This window comes from Pholcus phalangioides, unplaced genomic scaffold, assembly GCF_987345545.1.
Source record: "Pholcus phalangioides strain wild (caught in Gottingen) unplaced genomic scaffold, Ppha-v1.0 ptg000003l_1, whole genome shotgun sequence".
Taxonomy (NCBI): domain Eukaryota; kingdom Metazoa; phylum Arthropoda; class Arachnida; order Araneae; family Pholcidae; genus Pholcus; species Pholcus phalangioides.
In genome coordinates, this window is record NW_028301596.1 from 9,651,886 (window position 1) to 9,676,629 (window position 24,744).

Genomic DNA, 24,744 nt, shown 5'->3' on the forward strand with positions numbered 1-24,744 from the left:
CAGGTGAACCAGTTTTTTTGGCTCTTCAGTGTATAATGTAATAACGCCATAAACAAGCATACGATAATGTATATAAATTAATTTACTCTAAACAACGAGAGAGAGGAGGAATATCTCGTGTTGTACGATTTACGGACTCACTGTTGTTTGCATTCTTATTCTTTTTGTGCGATTTTAAATAGAGCGTATCCGATGACACTTGATTTTTGTCTCCTTTTTAAGATTTTTCGGAGAATTTCTCCTTTTTAGGATTTATTTCTTGCTTCTATTTCATTGATACAATTCTACAGAATTTTGCTCGGATTCGCACATTTTACATATCTCTATAAACACATTTGAAAACTGAGAGACTTCTCACCTCTCTTCCTCAGAAAAAGATACCTTGAATTGCTCACCTTGCTCTTGCATGCAATGGAGGTCCATCAATTCATCTATGGTCAACTCCTGGTCAAGCAGAATTTATATAAAAAACAAGCGCACACATACGCGCGATTACAATGCAACATCTAGTTTCGTATAATAGTCACATTCAAATTTTCCAGTGAGGCACGCTGACCGGACACCATAGGGGAGAACATTACCTACAATTCCACAGTACGTGTGCACCAAAGCGAAAAATCATCAGCTCAGTTGTGAAAACGTGACAATAAATAAACAAAGCGTAAAAGTTTCGCTAGTAATGCGAATCATCGCTCGTTAATCGAATCAATTCTTTTTCGGAAATTTTTGCTCGTTATGCGAATTGCTCGCTAATCGAAGTTCCACTGTATATGTAAGTAAATAAAGTTATATGTATGTATTTCGAAATTACCGCAGTTTTCGGAATCTTAATTTTTTTCCAGATCATTTTCAGTAATTTACGAGATTATCATTTTTACCAGTTTTTCATAGAATTCCAGGAATGCAACCCGGTACTCACTTAAATGCGGTAAATGCTCAAACAGTGCAGCCGTAATGAGGAAAAAAAGCAAAACTAGAGCTAATTTCCACACACAAAAGTTGCACATAGAGATCCAAGATCTCCTGTGCATGATCTGTGTAGCCTCAGTCGTTGTAAATTTGGTCTTTAAATCAGTTTTGATGCTTTCCCCTTTAAACTAAATTGTTTGTCCCTTTTTTCAAATTTTTTTACAACTTTAACCTTCTAATGTAAGGTCACAAATGCAGATATTTTAAACTTAAAAAATCTTAGCCGGACATAGTCATTAGTAGATTAGTTATGAGCAAATGGCGTCGAATGAGGTAACTAAGAATAGCAAGGTAATAATAATCAAACTAATGTTAATTATAGCATTTCAAAACTATATCATAAGCAAGTAACAAAGTAATGACATTTCATGTCCACTAAGTATTCCTTCTCACCGTTAGATGAACATAAGAACTTGGGCGTAGTCATCTGGTGACACTTTCACTAACGAAGTAGAAATTGAAATGCAGTCTGACTCAGTTATAACGATATCGAAGGTTCCGCAGAATTGCCGTTATAACCGACGTGATCCCTAGCAACAAAAAACTGCAACCGCTCTCTCAAATGGTGATGATAAATTTATTGATATTAAATTTATTCGCCATATACACTCATTGCCATAAAAATTTGCGCACCAAGAAATAATTGTGGGATCGAAACGAAAGTTGGCCTGAAGGTACATGTCGGGCAGATATGCAAATGATTAGAAATGCAGCGTGATTTCGCATTGCGTAATGCCACTAGAGGGCGTTGAACTTCGTTCTCCTTGGAGTATAAAACCGGTAAGCAGAGCTTGCTGGAGTGTATTTAATCGTTTGCAAAGGAAATGCTGAGGTAGACATGCCGTTACGCCGCCGTCGAAGACCATATGAGCAGTTGTCAGAGTTCGATAGGGGAAGAATCATCGGGATGATGGAAGCTGGGTGGTCAGCTCGGCGAGTAGCTCGTCAACTAGGCCGTTGTGATTTTACTGTTAGGAGGTGTTGGGACCAGTGGACAGAAGAGACGTCATTTACACGGCGACCAGGTTCAGGACGCCCTCGACAGACCAGTCGTCGAGAAGACCGTCACATCATCCGAAACGCACGCGTAGAGCCAACTGCCTCATTGGCCGCTATCCAGACACAGGCAGCAGCTTCACTACGGGGCCCCTGTGTCTTCACGAACCATCGCAAGGCGCCTGGCTGAAGGACATCTGGTATCGCGGCGCCCATTACGTGTGCTGCCAATGACACCCACCCACCAACGCCTCCGTTTGGAGTGGTGTCGAGCACGACGGGATTGCACTGCAACGGTCGTCTTCAGCGACGAATCGAGATTCAACTTGAGCAGTGATGACAATCGTGTTCGTGTGTGGAGGCCCCGTGGTGAACGCTTCAATCCTGCCTTCGCTTTACAGCGACACACCGCTCCCACAGCTGGTATCATGGTATGGGGTGCCATTGCTTACGATGCACGGTCACCCCTAATATTGATCCATGGCACAATGACAGCCCAGCGGTACGTCCATAACATCCTTCAGCCACATGTGTTGCCACTCATGGCAGGGCTCCCAGGAGCCATTTTTCAACAAGACAATACTAGGCCACACACAGCAAGGATGTCACAAGACTGCCTCCGCCACATTACCACCCTTCCCTGTCCTGCTCTATACCCAGATTTGTCACCAATCGAGCATATCTGGGATCATTTGGGACGGCAAGTTGGACACCCTACGAGGTTGGTCGAACTAGAGGCGCATTTACAGCAACTGTGGAACGAGATGTCTCAGGACATCATACGGAACTTGTATGTCTCAATGCCCACTCGTATCGCATCGTGCATTCGCGCTAGAGGGGGGTCCAACAGAGTACTAAAACTTCTGTTCATCTGTACTTTTTTCTGCAATAAATGATCCTTTTTCTTGGATTTTCTAATCAGTTACTTATATCAACGTAGTACTTACATGTGTAAAATTTCGTTTCATTTTGACGACTTCTTCTGGGTGCGCAAATTTTTATGGCAATGAGTGTATAAAGTTGGAATCTTTCTATTTATTTTCCTATTCATTTCCCATTGTTTCCAGTGGAACTGCGCGTGCACAGATCACTTAACAAAATGAATGAGTGGTAATAGATAGGGACAAGTAATATTTGCCGGAACCCTCGGGACAAAACAGCCACTGCCGTATTCATTGAGGTGATCGGTGGGCTTTGAAGCCATTTTTGGATATCCTTTCAAACGAAATTCAAAGCTTGAAGAAATAACGAATGTAGATGAGCGAAATATCAACATTCCGCTCATGTACGTGGTTTTTATAGGTACACATTTATGGTGTTTTCATGGTTTGCTATGAGTACTAGAAATAGAAGCAACATCAATAGAGACCGTGGGCGTTCCAGGGGGGGCGGTAGAAGCTACGGATATAACATAGGATCCTATGGGTTAGATTGCGTTGGGGGGCGATGGGGGAGAAAACATTTCTGAAGAAGGGGGCGATGCTATTTAGAATGGATGGAAAGTAAAGAATGAACACATCCAGAGTTAAACATGAAATAAATTTTTTTTTTCATCATTCCGTATGAATAGAACAACGGACAAACATTTTCTTCATGTTCTGCCCTTTAATTCTAGGAATTTCTCGGGGAAAAGCCATAAAAACGAAGCAGAAATAGCGAAAAATGCGTCGTTATATCCTAGTTTTCCGTGTTTTCGTTGGTATTGTAAGCAAGGGTCATTAGCATTATTATCTTTAAGAATCAGTCGCAGGAACCACTTAATGTCGTTATACCCGAGGTGTCGTTACAACCGAGTTTGACCGTAATACGTACTTTGGATAACTTTTAATTAATCATTCTGAAAATAAAACGCACCCTAAAGCATTAATCGCTTATGTAGCCACTACAAAATTTGACGCACAATTCACTTTGAAACCCGAAGATTTCACAACAAGAGCCGTATAAAAAACAGGAAATATGACTTGTTTGGCGCAGTCTTTGTGCCACTTGACACCAATGAAATTTAAAAAAAAAATAAATAAATAATGAATGGAAGACAAAGTGTTGGCACAAATTGGAAAATTTAAATTTTAAACTTATTTTCGGTTGGCTGAAAATTGATCAAAAGTGGAACTACCTGTTTTTCGCTGAGAAATTCCTATTTCAGAGAAAAAAAGACACAACGGAAGTGGAGAAAATTCTCGAAAATTGTCTTGAAAAGAAAGAAATTTTTATATTCTAGGATTTGTTTTTTTTTCAATTTCAAGTACTTTTGAGAAATTCTTCTTATTAATGACTTCACCACACAAGAAAATTCATTTTTATCTGTAAAAGACAAACAAAATGAAACCTCTCCAATATCCCATTTCAACGTTGCTCAAGTGATTTGTAAGAAACACGAGATCTCTCTTCATTTCTAGTGCGTTGCCACCGATTCAGACTTTATTTCCTCCAAAAACATTTCGCTCATTTGAAAGTTTTTTCGTTTCAAATTACTGAACAGGTACTTCGAAATTTCGTCACTTGTAAGTACAATGTATTCAGTTTGTTTTCCGATTTCCTGGTATGATTTCAAGCAGGAATAGGAAAAACGTCAACAAAATTTCGAAAAAGAATTTTCGCTCGGAAACCACACATTGTGTGAATAAACTTTACAATCTTAGCTGAACATTCGCGGATCTAGGATGATGTGTCAGGAGAGGCGAGTTGTCTAAATTTTTGGAATCATCCCGTATTTTACGGGACAGAAATATTTCCCCGTATTATTCGGCTCTTGGGAGGAACGATCGTTCCTCCCCCTCATAACGGAATCTGCGATTGAGCCAAGGCACACACATCTTCATCTGCGAATGGAGTGGAGGCAAGTGGATCCAGAGATGTGTCTGGAGGGTGATAGATAGATAGATAAAACTGCTCCACAACCCCGGACTGATGCAAAGCACTTTACTTCCGTTACCTCAAAATAGGCAGAGTTGTGTCGGAAAAGTTAGCAAACATTTATAGTGGCGGCTCCCCTTGCCCCGTACGCACAAGTTTCGAATCACTCATGTCGTTCTCCCCATGTCTGGAGGGGTGAATAAAGGTGATTGGATCATCTTTTATTTTACAGGACAGGTGAATTTACCCCGATACTTTTCAGCGGCTCTTGGGAGGAGAGATAACCCCCACCCCTCCCCCATCACTTTTCCTGGATCTGCGGGAATCCTGAGTTGAACTGGGAGAACATGACCCTCCATGCTCGGTCAGACCCGAGCATTGAATTTCTTTTTGAATTTTCAAGATGTGTTTTTGCATTATTGAAATTGAAAAAATACAATGAAACAAAGTTCAGCAAATATTTATTTTATTTTTTCACATTTTATCGACAGGATACGCACAACCTCCGTCCCGCGGACCAAAGGAAGCCCACCAAGGTGTTCCATCCGGCTCGTGAAAAGGGGTGTCCCGGTATAAAGTGTCAATAGACACAACACAATAAATACCTAGTATGAACATATTCGAAGCAGGCGTTCCTGGTTTAACCCCTTAAGCGTCACAGCAAAAATCGTAAACTATTGAAAATTAATGATTGCTTGGTATATACAGGGCGTCCATAATTAGAAGACCCTATTTTAAAGCAACCTACAGGCGAAACCGGTCATCAGAAAATTGTGAAATTTTGTGGAGGACTTCATGAAGTGATAGGAATTTGTTCCAAGGGGAAAAAAATATTTGCACATGTCGCCACCAGAGGGCGTTTCACTTTGAATACCTATGGTAAACATGTAAATTTATGTGATGTTTCACGCCGCAGGTGTTGTAAACCTAGAAACATTCTCTCACTCCATCATGTGCTGATTCGTTTGAAATTTCGTAGAGGAATGTGTACGAGGTGCATGTTCGGTTAAGTAGTAGTAGTAGTAGTAGTTAATACTCACAACTGCCGAATTTGGGAACCAGAAAATCCACACGCTATCTTAGAGGATCCGTTGCATTCACTAAAAGTGACGGTATGGTGTGGATTTACTGCATCATTTATTCTAGGTCCTACTTCTACGAGGTGTTACGTTCTACAGCTCCAGTAACATGTTTGATCGCCAGGAAGCGATATGCACTGCTGTTACAGAGTGATACTGCTCCGGCTCTGCAATCACGTCACTGCTTTGCAGACAAAATCTTTATGCAAGACGGAGCACATTGCAGTGTGTGTTAAGAATGCTCTTAAAACACATTTTACAGAAGAACGTGTCAACAGCCGGCACTTCCCTAATATATGGCCTCCCCGATCCCTGGACCTCAATCCATCAGATTTTTGGCTTTGAGGGCATTTGAAACTTCTGGTAAGTCGTGACAAAACAAGAGCTTTACATAACCTTAAAAGCAACATTTCAGGCCACGTGCTGAGCATTTCCCCGCACACGCTTCGGTCAGTTGTGGAACATGCCAGCTTGCGATTCCACATGGTATCTGAAAATGATGGCCATCATATGGAACATGTTCTCTTGCAGTAAAAATTGTAAGTGTTTAACAATTGTTAAGTTGTAAACTTAATGTGTCATTTCTTAATAAAACGCCCTCTAGTCGCGACAATGTGCAAATACTTCCCCCCCCCCCGAAACAAATTTTCATCACTTCATGAAGTCCTCCACAAAATTTAACAATTTTCTGATGACTGGTTTCGTCTGTAGGCTACTTTTTAAAATAGGGTCTTTTAATTATGGACGCCCTGTATTTCAGTCAATGTTTATATACTCGCTAAACACAAATGATGGGCGATAAATAGATGAAAAACATACGAGTGAAGTTATTTTCTATTTGCAGTTTGCTTCAAAGCAAGTCAATGTGAAAATAATAGGTGTGTGGAGATCAGCCAACGTTGAAATTATTGTATTTTTCTTTTGCTCACGTTCATGAGTGGCTACTTGATTTATCAGGTCTAGTCACCATTGGGCACTAGGAATTTCTTTTTTAATTTTCACCTCTACTCTATGATCAAAGGTTTGCCAGTAATTTGCGGTTCGTTCTGTTAGCTATACACCCTGAATATAATATTATAGACATAAACGAAACTAAATGTTATTTCAAGATCTCAGAAACATCAGGAATTTATCTATTCACAATGAATGTCATTTTAAGAGTCCTTTGAATTTGATTATTTTATATTGTTGGTAAATTAGTAAAAGATAGCTTCAAATTTTAATGTGCCATACAGGAACTTATAACGAGGATTTCATGTGTATGGTGTGCATTGAACAAATAATAATGCGAAACTATACTTTTTATCCCTTTCATTGTCTGTAAGGACTCTTGTCTTGCGAAGTAATGTCAATATTGAAAGGGGGAAAAAAATCTTCAAGTAGAGTCAAGTACCATCGTTTTTATCTAATGAAGAATTTCTACACTTATATGTCGCTGATGATGGAGTCTTAGGAAATTAATCCGTATAATAACAAAGATAATGGAATGAACGTGGAAATTTTTTCTCTTAGACACTGATTTCACGCACGTGTTGTCTTAGATGGATCCACCGAAGTATACATAGATCCAAGTGTATTCAAGGTTTTTGAAGTATTTTATCGATTTTAACCGTATCTGAACCAGGCTTTGACGCCTATAGGTGATGTTAACTCATTGCTTTGAAAAGCGTCAATTATGTTGGAGAATTTTTCGAGTCATGAAAGTATATAAAGTATAACACAAATATATGTTCACAAAAATATCTTGATTGTCTTGAGTCTGATTTCGCGGTAAACTTTTCAAACACTTCAGAAGTTTGAGACTGTTTGTTCATAGGAACAAGATTGTGACTGTTGGTCATTCTATGCAAGAATACGTCTTTTACATCTCTTAGTGGAGGAAAATTAGCCCTGGTTCAGGAAGGGAACGCCATGCGTGACCAACCTACTTTGCTTCTACGTGAACATGTGACTAAAGCTATCCGCAAAAGCAAAAACGTCGAAGTTATCTACCTTGATTTCCAAAAGTCATCCGATAGGGTCCGACATTATAAACTCTTGAAGCGTTCAAATGAATGGGATCAGGGGCAACTTATTGAACTGGATGGGATCGTGGTCGTGAGATGGGTCACAGTGGGTTATGGTGATTGAAGCATTTTCTGATTGGACAAGTGTCACAAATGTAGTCCCTCAAGTAAGTGTTCTTGGTCCCATACCTTTTCATTTTTTATCAATAAATTCGATCAGGGTATTGATGAGATTATTGGTAAATTTGCAGTTTGAGATTTTTCATACAACGTGAAACTAATAGTTGTAGTCGGGAAACCAAGCAGCAGGATGTTAATGTAGACCAATTTAAATGTGATTGTAGTTTGGGCAAAAAATAGAGCTTGTCCTTTATTGCTGACAAGTGCATGTTTGCTCATTTTGGTTTGAACATCCCAGAGTTTCACTTACGAATTGAATGGTAATATTATTTCGGAAGTAAGTGGGCTCCCCAATTTTGTAATTCTAATTTATGAGCGGCTTAGTTTTTTTGAACATTGTTCAGCGATGGTCGAAGAAGCAAATAAAATGTTCGGATTTATTTTTAAGAGGGTCTCTTTATGTTCTCTTGGAGTCATTCTTCCGTTTTTACGAGGCTTAGTTCGTCCTGATCTCGAGTAAGCTGCTTTAGAGATCATATCTTAAGAAAGGCAGACTTGTTCGAAGAAGTGCATAGAAGAGCTACCTGGGCTGTCATAGGTACACGGGCCTCGAGCTATGAAAAGAGACTTGGTTTTTCCAATATGCTTACATTGGAAAAACGCAGGTGTCGGGGATAAGATCAAAGTGTTTAAAAATTTGATCGGAATGGTAGGACGGACCATGAGTTAATAATACACCATCAATCAAGTGCTCCGTCAAGGGAACACCAGTACCGTTTAGTAAGGGACAACTACAGGCTGTGGTGTCGCCCGGAGTTTTTCCTTAACAGGGATGTGAATAAATTGATCAACTTATCTTCGAGGGACGGGAATTCCAGTACACGCTTAAAAAGAAACATCACATTTATGTTGGGGAGAAACGAGAAGTTATCCATACTTAGATGGAGAAATGATCATTTTTTTATTGGCCATACATTATATTTTTCCTATAAGTTTTAGTTTTTCATAAAAATTGCTTTTTGCGTTGCTGAATTTTTAAATGTACACTCATGTCCATAAATTAAGGATAATTCAGAATCACACGGAAATCGAAATCTAAAGTAAAAATTTCACCTGTAGAATTATCACACACATCTGCAAGAATGATATGCAAATTTCAGGAAGTCACCACATGATGCCGATAGTACGTCACAATGACGAGAGTGTAAAAGGGGGGTATATAAGGAATGGTGGCAAAAAAGTAAAATTGTTCACAAGAGTTCTGTAAGGTGCTCAGTGCCATAAGCGAATAGTTATGACACAGAGGACGCATGTGGATGAATTTTTTTACGTGGTAGAATTATCGGCTGCCTGGAATGTGGGCGTACTCAGATGGAAGTATCCGAGGAACTTGGAATTGCCCAAAGTGTCATCTCTAGGCTTTGGCAACGATTCCAAGATAACGGAAATGTCAGTAGACGTTACAGTACAGGTCGCCCCCGAGTTACAACGCCGAATGAAGACCGGTATTTGGCAGTAACTGCCAAAAGAAGCAGACGGAGCACAGCATCCGACCTGTCTCGTCAGCTATCTGCAGCCACGGGTATCACAGTTTCAAGGCAAACCGTGTACAGACGTTTGGGAGATATTGGTCTATATGCTCGCAGCCCTGTCAGATGTGTTCCGCTCACGGCAACTCACTGTCGGCAGCGATTAGCCTGGAGTAGAGAACATGCAATGTGGACATCGTCACAGTGGGCTTGTGTGATGTTTTCCGACGAGTCCAGGTTTAGCTTGCAGTCTGATTCACGTCGGACTTTCATATGGAGAACGCCAGGTACCCGTTACCACCAAGACAACATCATTGAACGACACCGTTACGGTGGTGCAACATTGCTCGTTTGGGGTGGAATTATACTGGGTACCAGAACATATCTGCATGTTCAAACTGGAACCATGAAAGCCCAAATTTATCGGGACATCATTCTGGAACAACATGTACGTTTGTTTAGGGGTGCCATGGGCGCAGAATTTGTGTTTATGGATGACAACGCCCGTCCTCACCGAGCAAACATCGTAAACGAATGCCTTGAATCTGAGGATATAACCCGTATGGAATGGCCAGCATTCTCACCTGACTTGAATCCGATAGAGCATGTGTGGGACATGCTTGGCCAACGAGTTGCAGCCCGTCAACCACCTCCTACATGTGTACCGCAACTTCGGAGAGCATTGCTTGCTGAGTGGAGTGATCTTCCCCAAGATCAGATCGATAATTTGATACTGAGCATGCCTAGGCGTTGTACGGACTGTATTTCATCGCATGGGAGACATACAAGGTATTAACCATCATACCAACCATGTAATAGTGTAAGTTTTTGTAAAGGAGATATTTTTTACAATTGCTCCAGGGAGCAAAAATCGTAGTTTTTATGAATGTTATCATACATACACCATCGTTTTTGTTCTTTATCTTTTGTTTAATAAATGGGCTTTATGAATAAGTAACGTGTGTTTTGTTTCTGAACCTTTATTTGCCGAAGCTGGCATTATCGTTAATTTATTGACATGAGTGTATTTGGAATTCATATTTTTATGGGCCTTCTTTCGCCTTTTTGTAACCATTTCGTGGGGCAGTTTGCCTATTGGGGCGAAGTACTTGTATTTTTTGTAGGACGGCTTGTTCGGTACCCAAACCTGAAGACGCATTTACAACAATAAAAGTGGAAGTACAGTCGAATTTGTGAGAGCAAGATTTATCCATTACACTCCTATGGAACAGCAACTGACACATCAAGAGATATTGAACATTTGTTGCGATACGATAGAGCATGGTCAGCATGGTGTTCAAATCTGTAAAAAAAATTGCGTTTTACACAACCGGGCTCAAATTTTATCAAAGGTCACCAGATGGAGGTAAATCTTAAACCATTGCACGAGAAGCAAAATTGTTTCGATCGAAAGACCTCAAACAGAAATGATTAACGATGTAGGTACGAACATCCGAGATTAGGGATTATATTCATTAGAGGACAATCCAGAATCACAAGACGGCGATTCTTTAGTGAATTCTTCGAAGGAGCAGCGCCAATGAATAGCGTTTCCAGTTGGTTTGCCCCACTCTAATTATTCACGGGACTAGAAACTAACGATTTCTCTTGTGCGCGGATCAAATGAAATTTATCGAACAAACAACTTTTTGTTTCTACCATCTACATTTTCTTTTTACGAAGGAGATTGAATTTTATTTTGTGTCACCGTTCCTTTCAATATATTTTCATGAAAGTACGATGAAATTTCAGTGTAGGATTGATTGTGTGTATTTGAATAAAACATTTAAATAAAACTTTCAGAATTTTAACATTGGATAGATTAGTTAAAATGGTGTATGAGTGGACAATTATTCCAGATGAGTTGAGTCGGGCAGGGCTTCGGGCCGTGCTCAGAGATGTAGACCGTCTATATTGGAAATGCGGGATTATGGAATGAGATTGGATAACATACAATACCGAGTTTATTCGACTTTCAAGTATGGTTGACAAGTGGAACAGTGATAACATACTTTAAATTGCTCTCATGATGTTCAACAGTGAGACTTGCTTTATTGTAATCACACTAAAGTTTCGTAAAAGAGAAGCTTTGTTATTGAATTTCTAGAAATTTAATGACACACAGAGAGAGAGTTTTGAATAAAGTATTTATTAATTATTGGAAGCGTACCTAATAATTTGATACCTAGCGCAATGCATATCAGAGTTACATTTTGTTATGTTGTGCTCATTTCTTCTCGCTAGTGATTCTCTCCAGTTAGCTAGGACGATTGTTTTCAGAGATGGCGTACCGGTTATGAGGAATACTGTAGGCATCATGTGAGTTATTAGGTTTTTTACCACCTTACCACATAAATGCAGCACATCTTTTCAAGACGGAAAGTTTCCGTAATACAGAGAAAGAGAGGTCTGGTAATAATGCGTGTTCTGATCTCTGTGAGTACATTAGGGCAATATGGATCATTTCACCCCTCTAAACTGGCGCTTGTCGCCTTGGCTCAGTGGGTGTGGTCTCTGAGCTGCTACGTGACGTCACGGTCCTGATACTTTTTTTAGCAGATGTCATGAGAGCACACAAAACGAACTGTATGGACGTATTTTAGTTGCTTTTTTTACTGTTTTTAAGTGAGAGATATCTCGTTATAGTGTTGTTTTAGTGTCACTGGTATGTGCGTGTGGTGATTTTATAATCTAAGAGCTAAGAAATGGATTAAATCCAAGAAATAGTAGTTGAATAATGTTAATTATTCATCTGATTTTTATAATGCCTTTTAATATAAGCATGGGAAATAATAACTTCAAATATTGTATATATTAGATTTTTTAAAAAAATATTTGCTTCTCCTACTTTTATGTTGTAGTTGTTTTGATTATAACGAAGTCCAAGGCTTTTAAAAGCTACACCGAATTTCAAATGAAAACAAAGAGCTAATTGAAAATTTTAGAACGTTTAAAAGGTAATTGAAATCATTTGTCTCGAGTTGGCTTCTAATCATCCAAATACAAATTATCTAACGTACGCGATTCAGCTGAAATGAATCCGAGACGAGTATTCTAGCTGGAAATTGATTCTTAAAAAAAATAACAAACTTTCGCATTATAAAAGTTTAAGTGGTTGAACGAAAAAAATCAACGAATATGCAGACGCTATTGACAATAATCGAAAACATAATTTTGGAAAACATTCAGTAAAATGGACAGTACAACGATTGCAAACTATCGTAATTAACAAGGTAGCAAAACGGGCGCATCGCACGTGGTTTTGTTAGGACAATAACGTTACACGTGACGTCAGCTGATACAACGACTCCAGCAGTCATGAAACAGCCCTTATTTTAGACGCTTATTTAGGCTCTGTGACGGTTTCGAGGCAGAGAAGTGAGATTGCATCCATGACTTTTGGAGACAAATGAATTTGTATGACTTCCAACACCATCTTCAACTATTCAAGCAAACTATGAAATACAGGGTTTTTTTCTCAGCCCAACATATTAAGGAAACAGATATTTTCTGGATATCATACCGAGGCGAACTCGGAAATAAAAGTAATCAGGTCTTCGCCGAGACACGATGGGACACAACCCAAGCCCTCTTACATACCGGGCAAGCATGCTGCAATCTACATCACTGAAGACACGACCCTGCCTTTCTTATTTCACGCATTGTGGCGTGAAGGCTCCCCCCCCCCAATATAGGTACTCCATCTTCGCTGATTTAGAAGAAAAAGAGAAAAATTTGCTAAATTTAAAAAAAAAATCAATATTTTATCGGAATGCAAACACTTGGGAGCTTAGACACCGTTTCATTGTATATAGTAGAAACAATGATCAACAGATGGCGAAACAAACAATATCACTTCAAATTGAGTTGAATGGTGGAACTTCCTCCATATAGAGGGTGATGTTTTCTTCATATGGATATTTGTTTGTAGCCCCGCGTTCTCAAAGCAGCAGAAACTGAATATGATTCGGATGAAAATTGAAATTTATCTAACATTATCGGAACATTTGGGGAATGAAATTATCGTGAGATTTATCCTTATACTCCGTAGTACGAGGAAAATCATATGAAATCAATTTATCCCGGTAAAACTAACACAAAAAGAATAAGAGATACTGCGACAGTTCCTTCAAACGAAGAATTCTATGTCCGACCGAACATTCTATTTATAGGAATCTCTTATTATACGGTATATTTGTTGAAATCAATTTACTTCTTGTGAGGCCTCTTGAACCACAACCGCCTTGCGAAACTCTCAGCCAAATAAAAATCCAATTCTTTCCTTGAACACGACCAAAACATAAATACCATTAATTACATAAAATGCCGAAAACTCTTTCAGTGAGGTCAGAATATCTGAAAGAAAAGACACAGAAAAAGCTCAAGTCTCATTTGATGGGGTTTTTTTTTGAAATTCTACATGAACATTCACATGGAACAGGACACAAAACGAACAATGAAAGAACCAAAATGTGATTTTATTCCTTGGGGAGTTCCCAATCCCAAAGTTTTACGTGCACGCAAACGAAATTTTCTCCAATTGATACGAACCAAAAGAAAAAAGAAGTTCTCGAAGTTGAATAATGCGTCGAAATACGATTTATTTTTGGAATAAAACTCTTCGACACAAATTCGCAGTGACGCAAGGATAATCTAGAATTGATAGCTCTGCATCTCAAGAGGAGCGAAGTCGACACTGAGAGAAAGTAAAAGCTCTTTTTTTAGTTACATTCTTTCGGACGGCTAAACAAAGAAGGCAAAATAAGCGTGGATATACATTTGTATCTAGACCGTTCATCGATTTTTCGTCTAGTTTGTGTGGGTGTTGAGAGCCTTTACAGCCATATAGGAAAAAGCAAGAGAAACAATTTGGAGGAGGGGGAAAACTCGCTGATTATCATGCCTAAGGAATTTCTTCTGTGGCATTCCATTGTAACAGATTATATCTATTGTCCTTTCTCTCTCTGTCTACGTGTTCATTACTTATTTCTTTCCGGTAAAAGTACTTATTCTTGGTTTCTTATTGACTTTACTTAATCGTCTTTGACTCGATAATTGATTGGTGAAGGAATAAATGCCGTGAGGTACCGCAACGAGATCTTGAAATACCTGTCGTATCAAGGATAAAAATCAGACAAAATGTTTTGTCTGATTTAGAGCAATGTTGTGCTATTTGTGGACCGGTTGCAGTCCTCAAAATATTTCATCCTCCACACCAACCGAATATTTCAACCAACTCGAGAGATTTCATCCACAATTCGTGAAGCGAATACTTAATTTCAGATTTAATAAATAAAATACAGTCCATTTAATGTTGTGTATGTGTATGGGGTCATAGTGACGGACTCGCGATGCGAGGATCCGGGTTCGAACCCCACAGTGGTGGTCGGCTGAAGTTGGTTTTCTGTGGTTCCCAACTTCAAGACGCAAATGCGAGCCGATCTCCCCGTTAAAAAGTCTCGCCACAGAGAGCAACAGTCCTACAACGATAAATCATTCAATCATAATACTTCACTCATAGTTAGAAAAACTGGTGGCAGATGGCAGCACTACACATAACAAGCATTACAGAGAAACAAAAAACTTCACGTCAGGTTTCACTACACGTACACGCACGTTCCCGCATGTACCAATTCATTGGGGGTTCCGCGGGGAGGGGAGGGGGGTGTGTGGGCGGGGTGCATGTGTGGTGTAGCAGTAGTAGGTAGGGCCTCCAAAAAATGGCTCGGGGATCCATGATGTTCTTAAGTCAACCACCTCGTTGGACAATTTGCCTGTTGTGGCGTTGTATTTGTATTTGTATTAAAGTATTACGTCAGCATCGAGAGGGAGGGGGGTTACGGGTTTGAAGGTTGCTGACGTCATCAACCACCCCTTTTTGGAAATATGTAATATTCTACGCTGCTCACGAAATTTTGCTGACGGGGGGGGAGGAAGGAAGGGTGTCAAAAATGGCTGAAAATCTGCTTACGTCATACTTGGATGGCCCCTATTTGATTTTATTGCCGATCCGCAGGTTGTTCCTCTTCCAGCGGATTATTTCTGTTATTTATGTATTTTTTCTGTTATTTTGCCGTCCCTGTAGGCAATTACCGAGAAAAAGAATGTCGTCCCCTTTTTCCTTTCTAACGGTGTTATGTGCGTGGGGAGATATTTTTCCTCCTTTTTTTTCTCGTGAGTGGCTGAAATTTCAAAGTACTGAACAAAAATGTCGTTTGCGACCCCAGGTTCCATTGCAAAAGCTGTTTGTGCTAGCGTGTACTACATCTCATTTTGACGGAAGAGATCTGAGGGCACCCTTCGATAAATGCAGCATCGATTATCCACTGGGCAAGCCTCTTCAAAACACAAACATACACATTAACCATTCACGTTAATTATTAATGGTACATTTTGCATATTGTCTCTCTCGAGATTCAGTCGTCGAAATGCTCGATCATGCATTCGTCGTATGAACGTTGATACGCTTCGTATACGTCAAAAGCATATGTTATCCAAAATCCCCGCATCGTTAAAAGCTAGGAGTTTGTGCGTACAATAGGGTTTTTGCCGCAGGTGACTATAACATTTTTGTTTCCCGTTGTGGACAAAAGAGACTTAGAGACTTAGATCCCCTTATCAAATGGGGGGGGGGGTGACTTCAATAATTGAAGATTTCCAAAACTTGGAATTATTCTTTTCCTTTATTTTCAATTTTCATCAAATTTGGAATAATTTCTTTCATATTTTCTGAATTTTCATTTACTCTGGAATTATTTCTATCATTATTTCCGGACTTACATCAATTCTGAGGTTATTTCTTTCATTAATTCTGAAGTTATTTCTTCCATTAATTCTGAAAACTTTTTACATCATAAATTCTGAGTTTTCATGAATTCTTCAATTCTTTCAGAATTTTCACAAATTCTGGAATTTTTCCTAAGTTTTCACAATTCTGGTGATTTTTCTGAATTTTCGTCTACAACATTTTCTGAATTTTCATCGATTCTGAAGATATTTCTCAATTTTCGTCATTTCTGGAATTGTTTTGGAATTTTAATTAATTCTGGAATTATTGCACTCATTGTTTTGGAATTTTAATCAATTCTGGAATTGTTGCACTCATTGTTTTGGAACTTATATCAATTTATTTATTTCATTAATTCTGAAGTTATTTCTTTCATTGTTTCCGAATTTATGTATACATGTATCTGGAAATATTTCTTTCATTAATTCTGAAGTTATTTCTTTCATTAATTCTGAAGTTATTTCTTTCATTAATTCTGAAGTTATTTCTTTCATTAATTCTGAAGTTATTTCTTTCATTAATTCTGAAGTTATTTCTTTCATTGTTTCCGAATTTATGTATACATGTACCTGGAAATATTTCTTTCATTAATTCTGAAAACTTTTTACATCATAAATTCTGAGTTTTCATGAATTCTTCAATTGTTTTAGAAGTTTCACAATTCTGGAGATTTTTCTGAATTTTCATCGATTCTGAAGATATTTCTCAATTTTCGTCATTTCTGGAATTGTTTTTGAATTTTAATCAATTCTGGAATTGTTGCACTCATTGTTTTTGAACTTATATAAATTTATTTATTTCATTAATTCTGGAAAATTATTTCCTTCATTAATTCTGAATTTTCATCGTCTAAAATTTTTTTTTAATTTTCACCGATTCTGAAATTATTTATGAATTTTTGTCCATTTCTGAAATTTTAATCAATTCTGGAATTGTTTCTGAATTTTCATGATTTCTGGAATTGTTTCTGAATTTTCATGATTTCTGGAAATTTCATCAATTACGGAAGAAATTATTCTTTTCTATTGTTTTTTTTGTTTTTAGTTAATTTCTAAATTTTCCATTAGTTTTGTAAATGTTTCTTTCATTAATTTTAAATTACCTTCAGTTTTAAATTTTCATCGATCAGAAATTTTCTAATTAATATTTGTGTCAATTTATATCCATTTTTGCTCACATTTTTTTTCAGCATGGACAATTTCAGTATTCCTATATATTCTGTGAGAATGTATCAATTTCTGAATGCTGATTTCCCTTCAACTGTCAGTTTTTTAAAATCTGGGATAATAGGATCATATGAACATTTTACTGCCCCGAAATTCTTGAGACACACACGCCCCTGTCCTTTTGTCATTATTTTCACACTGTTTTCCAACTTGGAGGCGCGAATGCGAACCAGTTTCCCATTCGCAAAAAACTTGTTCTCAAAGAGCACAGGCAGACCTTTAACATGATACTTACATAGCATAAAAAAAGAAAATCAAGCATTTACCATCTTTACTTCATAATATGCAACGCAGATGGCAGCATCAGCAAGAACTCGGGAACAAGCATAACCCTGGGAACTTGAACAAATTAGGGTCACGCACATGCGCGTGCACACAAAATGCTCCGTCATGCAACCGATTCGTTAGAAATTCCTCAGAGTGATGTGTACGAGGTGCATGTAAGTATCAGAGTACTAATATTATTATTTCTAACCGAGCCTCGCATGGGGTAGTGCCGTCCCTGTAGGCAATTACCGAGAAAAAGAATGTCGTCCCCTTTTTCCTTTCTAACGGTGTTATGGGCGTGGGGAGATATTTTTCCTCCTTTTTTTTCTCGTGAGTGGCTGAAATTTCAAAGTACTGAACAAAAATGTCGTTTGCGACCCCAGGTTCCATTGCAAAAGCTGTTTGTGCTAGCGTGTACTACATCTCATTTTGACGGAAGAGATCTGAGGGCACCCTTCGATAAATGCAGCATCGATTATCCACTGGGCAAGCCTCTTCAAAACACAAACATACACATTAACCATTCACGTTAATTATTAATGGTACATTTTGCATATTGTCTCTCTCGAGATTCAGTCGTCGAAATGCTCGATCATGCATTCGTCGTATGAACGTTGATACGCTTCGTATACGTCAAAAGCATATGTTATCCAAAATCCCCGCATCGTTAAAAGCTAGGAGTTTGTTATGTTGCAGAGAGTTCCTGAATAAGTGAGTTTTATCCTTGAATGATTCAATTACCATCCACAAATTTACGTTTGAATAGTCATAGTGAGTAACGAAATACAATACGGACGCTAATGATCGAAAATTTATGTGTTACGAGCGTCGTCCACTTTGCAGATCCAGGATGAAATGATGATGTTGGAATCTTCGTGTTGTGGCACATTTGAAAAGTTAAAATACGGGATGCATAATGTCGGGGAAGTGTTGGTTGGGGAAAAACAGATGGCAGCACATAGCGAAAAACATAATCGTTTGCGTGAGTCGGGATATTTCTCGGGAGTTCCTTGCCATCTGTATGTAATGCATGTAGTAAGGGTTGTTTCACCTCATTGATTTTGAGATTGCCGCCTTGACTCAGTGGGCATGGTCTCGGAGCTACTGTGTGACGGCCATACCAATTTTTTCTCGTAGACAACATCAGCTTACAAAACGTACTATATCGAAAAGGATTATTTAAAATTTTAGTTGGTTATTTTTTTTTACTATTTTTAAGTGAGTGATCTGATGGTGTTGTTTTAGTGTCACTGGTAGCGCAGGTGGAATTTTTATATATTTTTTTGTGATTTTTGAGTAAATCAATGATGAACAAATGTGAGTTCTTCAGTTCACAATTCGCTGAAGAGAAAGAAACTTGGGATTCAAGTTACTTATCATAACGAGGTGCGGTAGCCAAGATCGATAAGATAATCGCCTAAATTACCAAAGGATTGTTAGAGTTATCAGGAGTTCGATACCCGGGTCGTCCTTGTCAGAAATTTTCCTGATACAGGGGCACAACATAAACGGCGACATGACCACTTAGAAAGATTGCTATAGCAGGGAGTCACACATCGAGGGGTTAGCACACCAACCTCTCGTTGAGTATAAACAACGCTGCTGTTCGGAATAAGCAATAAATTGTGAGTCCCGGTCTAATTGGGCATAATGTGCAGAAAATATCCGCGGTGTAATAAAAATGATCAAATAAACTTATCATACTTTCCCTAAAGACCCAGAAACTTCAAAATATGGGTGTCCGGAAATTTAAAAGTCTTGATTGAGTAAACTGTAAGTAGGCTTATATTTGCTTCTCATGCTTTTATGTTGCAGTTTTATTGGTAATAACGAAGTCCGAAGCTTTTAAAAGCTACGCTTAATACAAATGAAGTCAGTCATTCACTCACTCGGTCACTCATACGGTCAGGACAGGCGAAATTTCCGGATTCCGACTAATCTGAATCTCTCATATGAGGAACGATCTTCACCGATTGAAAGAAAATTATTTTCAAAGTACATTTTTTTATTATATTTTATTCGATTATTAACAAAATTGAAATTCAATATTTCTTTTTGTAATATTTATTTATACAGAACAATACAGAGCAGTGGACTAACGTACGTATCCGAGGACGTTTTCAAGAGCAACAGGAACTTGAAAGAAGTGTAAGATATTTTAAATAATTTAATCGAAAAACATTTTATACTGTATTATACAAAAACATCGTGAATATTTAAATTATTCCATCTGTATCGAAACAAATTCATCTTCATAACTACGGAGTGGCTCAGTTTTCATCTACACATACTTAATATACAAGTACGTTACACATATAAAGCATACCTGAATACAAAAATGCCAGATTTCACCATATATATAAGTAAATTAAATATTAAATGAGGAAAGTTGTTTTATAAATGCAGATAGTTAATTGAATTAATTATGCGCATTATTCATTTCGTAAGTTCTCAAATTCTTTCAGATTAAGCAGGTTAAGAAATTTTAATTATTAATTTTCAAAATAGTAAATCATCGTTATTACGAGAGAAAGTTATAAATGTGAGAGAGAATGGATTTTCTAAGCGTAGTTTATTCGATCTCAAAATTTTGCATTTTAATGAACATTCGGGAAATTAGTAATTAGTTAATTGTTGCATCTTATTTCGTCTGTTTTCAGTAAATATACTATCCGTCTATTCCAAATTAGTATTGAGAGTAAAGGGTGATTATGGTCCTCCAATAATGATAATGAACTTAGATAGGCCACGTTCCCGTGACAAGAATTTGTTTTATAAGTAAAACCTGTTTTAAGAATCAGTTCATCAACTTTAAGTCTGATATTTCTTGTTAGAATTCTTCAGCACTATTTTAGCATACTATAAATTTGCATTCCAGGTTTGGAATCACAAATTTAGCGAAAAAAACTAGTTATAGCGATGAGACAGCGTATCCCAGCTATTCAAGAGAAACACATACAGGGTTTGCACAAAAAATTGACAGAATTTCAAAAATTTATATTTTCAAAATTATTACACATAATACAGGGTGATCCAAAAAACACGTTGCCTGTTCTAAAATATTTTATTTTTAAAATGCTATCAAGATATAAATTAAAAAAAAAAAAAACCTATATAGTTCGAATAAGACAACATTTTTGGATACAAAAACTAAGTTTGTTTCGAAATGTTACAACATGTATTCAAATTGTGAGCCTATTGCGTGAATGCAATGCGCATTCTTTCTTGCCAGGTTTCTGGCCACTTTTCTCAGATCAATCACCTCTTCAATCTTTGATTGAATGTTTTTTTTAGTTAATCAATGAAATGGGGATTATTCTTGTACATCCATCTTCAGGTTTCCTCACAAGAAAAAAATCAGGGGATGGCAGGTTCTAATGATATTGGTCGCCATAATCCTTTTAAAATAGTGATCATCGAAAGATGTGTGCAGTGAGGCCATCATTAGACGTATGGCAGGTTGCTCCATTCTGTTGCAAAAAGCAAATATGTTCATTTTCATCCAACAGTGCAATGAATTACCGGATAATATCCTTTTACAGTTTCCCATCTACTGTTTATTAAAAAAGAAAAATGAGCCCACACTTTCTTATGGTGTGAAACTGAGCACCACCCACCGATTTTGATCGAATGCAGAGGCTTTTCATGATGGACGTGCTGATTTTCGGTGCACTAAATTCTGACGTTTGACCTGGTCTGGAGCTTGATTTCAACTACGGAAGAACCCAAACACGACAGGCGCTAAACTTCAATTTCTTCAGGGCTGTGTGAACAGTACAACATTTCAGTATTTTGTTCTTTAGTTCGCGCATTCCATGCTGGCTCAGTACAAACGGGCGCCTACAAACGGGCGCACCTGCAGTCTTCAACATTTCCAGTTTCTCGAAAATGGGACAACAATCTTCCGATTGGTGTCCTGTCAGGCACAGAAACATTTGGGAATTCATTTTTGAATGTTTTAATAACGGCTTCAAACGAATGAGTTGAAAAATATTGTTTAACCATAAAATGTTTTGCTTCAAACAATCAAAGAGCCACCAAGAGTGGGCATGGAAAATGAAAAAAAAACGACTTTTCATCTTAAACAGTATAGTGCTGCTGTCTATGAAAAACGTTTCATTTACAATCGGTAGAATTTGACAAATTAATTTTTTTTATAAGGGGTTGCGTCACTTTTGGATCACCCTGTATAATCTATGATACATAAAAGTAAAGAAAAACATTCAAAGTTTTTTTTCAACAACGCTCAATAGTTGGCAGCACTCCCGTAGACCGCAGGGTCTGAAATTAAAAATGGTGACAATGAGCATCCGCATCATTCGTGGACAGGATTTCTTCGTCCCGGCATATCAAACGGGGGGCTTCGTTACACTTTGAATGTGTTCCACTTTTCATAAATCTCAGTTGAATTTTCTTGTGAGAAACAGGCTCTGTTCGGATTTGAAAAATAGTATAAAGTTTCAGCCCTTGAGAACTAACGGGACAAGCATAGAGATTTGTGCCCAATAAAGTGTTTTCCCTCAAGCAAGAAGGAAAACTTGAATATTTGGCAGTGGCATCAAAGCTATACATTTGATGACCGACAATTGGAACCAAAGTGCTTTCATTTCATAAACTTTAGCTGAAACATAAAAACTCTTGAAAAATTATGCTAAAATAAGGCACGACAGTGGTTATAAATAAACTGACACTACTCAGTCCATTCTGATGGAGGTATTTTGATGAAACTTGGTATGTGGGATATATAGACCACGGAGAAAAGAAAGATCCAATAAAAAAAAGTTAAATTTCGACCATCAGGTGGAGAAATGGATTTTTTTTTATCGTAGTAATCGTTTACCCACGGTCCAAATAACGTATATACCGAGTTTCAATGAAGTATGTCTACTGCAACGGGAGCTACATAGATCGGAGTGGTGTCAGTATAATCAATTTGAGTACTGTCACTTTATTTATACCCGCCCTGTGCAACAGATTGCAAAAGTACGTAAGATGACGATCCATTAACAACATTAACGCTTAAAAATTCATTAAAAACCATGCTAATTGGTGAACTGAACTTCCATGAGCGTCCTGTCATGCTTATTGAATTACTAATTTGTTAATTGAATTTTTTTGAAAATCTGATTTGAAATCACATTTGTATGAATTGTCAGTGATTATTTGATTATCAAAATCCGACAATAATCATCATTAGATGCCAATTTCCCATATATCATCTTTATAGTCTTGATCAGCAGGAGTTGGTATTGATTATTAAGAAGATCTATATTTCTTTGCCTCCACTTGTAACACTACTAGCTTTTATAGCCGATTTAATTGGGTATGGCAACACTACTATCAGTCGATAAGAAATGCAATTATTATCATGACAATAAAATTCGCCATTATTTAAAAAAAAAACTCTCCTCTTTATGAAACATCCGCTTTCTTACTGCCTATTTTTTCGAGTTTTGAATTTTCACTTTTTTCTGTTGCTTTTGAATCACCTGGTAGTTGCATGTATAGAGTACGCCCTCTGTATAGACAGGGATATATTTCAGGTATTAGAATTAATCCAGCATGGCTTCAGGAACGCCATTAACGCACATTCTATAATTAGCACTACAAACAGCTGTGGCGTTACGATATGTTTGCGAATGGATAAGCGTTTGGAACTCATTACTGGAAACTCGACATTATTTAATTTATAGCAATTGAAAACTATGGGGGGATAAGTATGATCGAGACGTTTATCAAAATTAACCCGTGCGTGGCTTTTAGCGCAATTAATTAAATTTTCCGCATGGTGACGTCAAATTGTCAATGGAGCAAATGACATCTAGATAATGACCAACGATTTTAAGGTATTCACAGCATAAATTATCTTTGACGTTAACACTTTTAAGCGGGTGTTTTGATGGTGACAGAGACCGAGTGGTTTTAAATCTGTGGTCGATAGCCGCGAAATTAAAGTCCACCACCAAGCAGAAAATGAAACAATAATAATGGTGAGCTATTTACGAGTATTAACTCATTTAAGCTCATTCAATTCTCGTATAAAGTTCATTATTCCATATTTGGTAGTGTAATGTCAATAATAAATAATTGAAGGGTCGAGGGGGAGGGGAACGGTTTCAGTCCAAAAATACGGTTTTTTATAGCTCAGTGCCGTCTCTTTCAACCACGTAAAATACCAGAGGAAAAAATTATTTCTGTGCGCTGCAATTAAGGAAGAAAGGTCCGGCATAAATAATGATTTCAGTCACTGCGCGCAGATGAAAAAACGCTTAGAGTCCAGCACTTGCGCAGTAGAAACGAATTTGAGACATGCGGAGAAAGTGGTATTTGAGTATTTGTGTTTTGTTTTGCTTTATATTGATGTGGGTAGTTCGTGCTTTGTGCTTATGGCTTTGAGGTCAGTTCCTGTATAAAAGTATCACTGAGTATAGATAATTGTTGTGCCCAAACGTCGTACGCCGAGATTCAAAAGGAATGAATGGATAGGAGTTATAAGAAGCGATCGTGTAAAATCATCTCTTTTCAGAGTGATTAACTGTAAACAAGAAATTTTCAAAGCTTTGACAGATTTTTTAGAACCTATGAACCAGAGGAAATGCCCACTGTCGACAAAGCCAATCAGATGTCCTCATGTAGATAGTTGTACACTTCTACATTCAGTGTACCACTGTTCCGGTTTCTTTGGTAGTTATACCGGCCATGAAGCTGCTGTTAAAAGCAAGCAAAAAGGGAAAAGGACCATCAACAACAGAAGGACATGCCTATCGAAGAATTGGAAGTTTTGTGCAAGGCCCCCCCAATCTCAATCTCTCGTGAAAGTACAATGACCTGCAATCTTCAACAAGGTTTGTCACCAATCCCAAAGCTAGGAGCTTTTACGGCAACTTGACGTGGGATGGACGTGAGAGT

At 37.9% G+C, this 24,744-nt stretch overlaps 1 protein-coding gene across 1 annotated transcript in view; it reads left to right on the forward strand.

The window, feature by feature from the left end:
• The window catches only part of LOC149088022 (high affinity nerve growth factor receptor-like), a 144,717-nt gene that overhangs the window by 73,659 nt on the left and 46,314 nt on the right, over positions 1-24,744 (forward strand). The window contains exon 3 of the mRNA XM_089252728.1: positions 19,912-19,983. Coding sequence (XP_089108854.1) covers positions 19,912-19,983 — 72 coding nt within the window. The remainder of the gene's footprint in view (positions 1-19,911; positions 19,984-24,744) is intronic.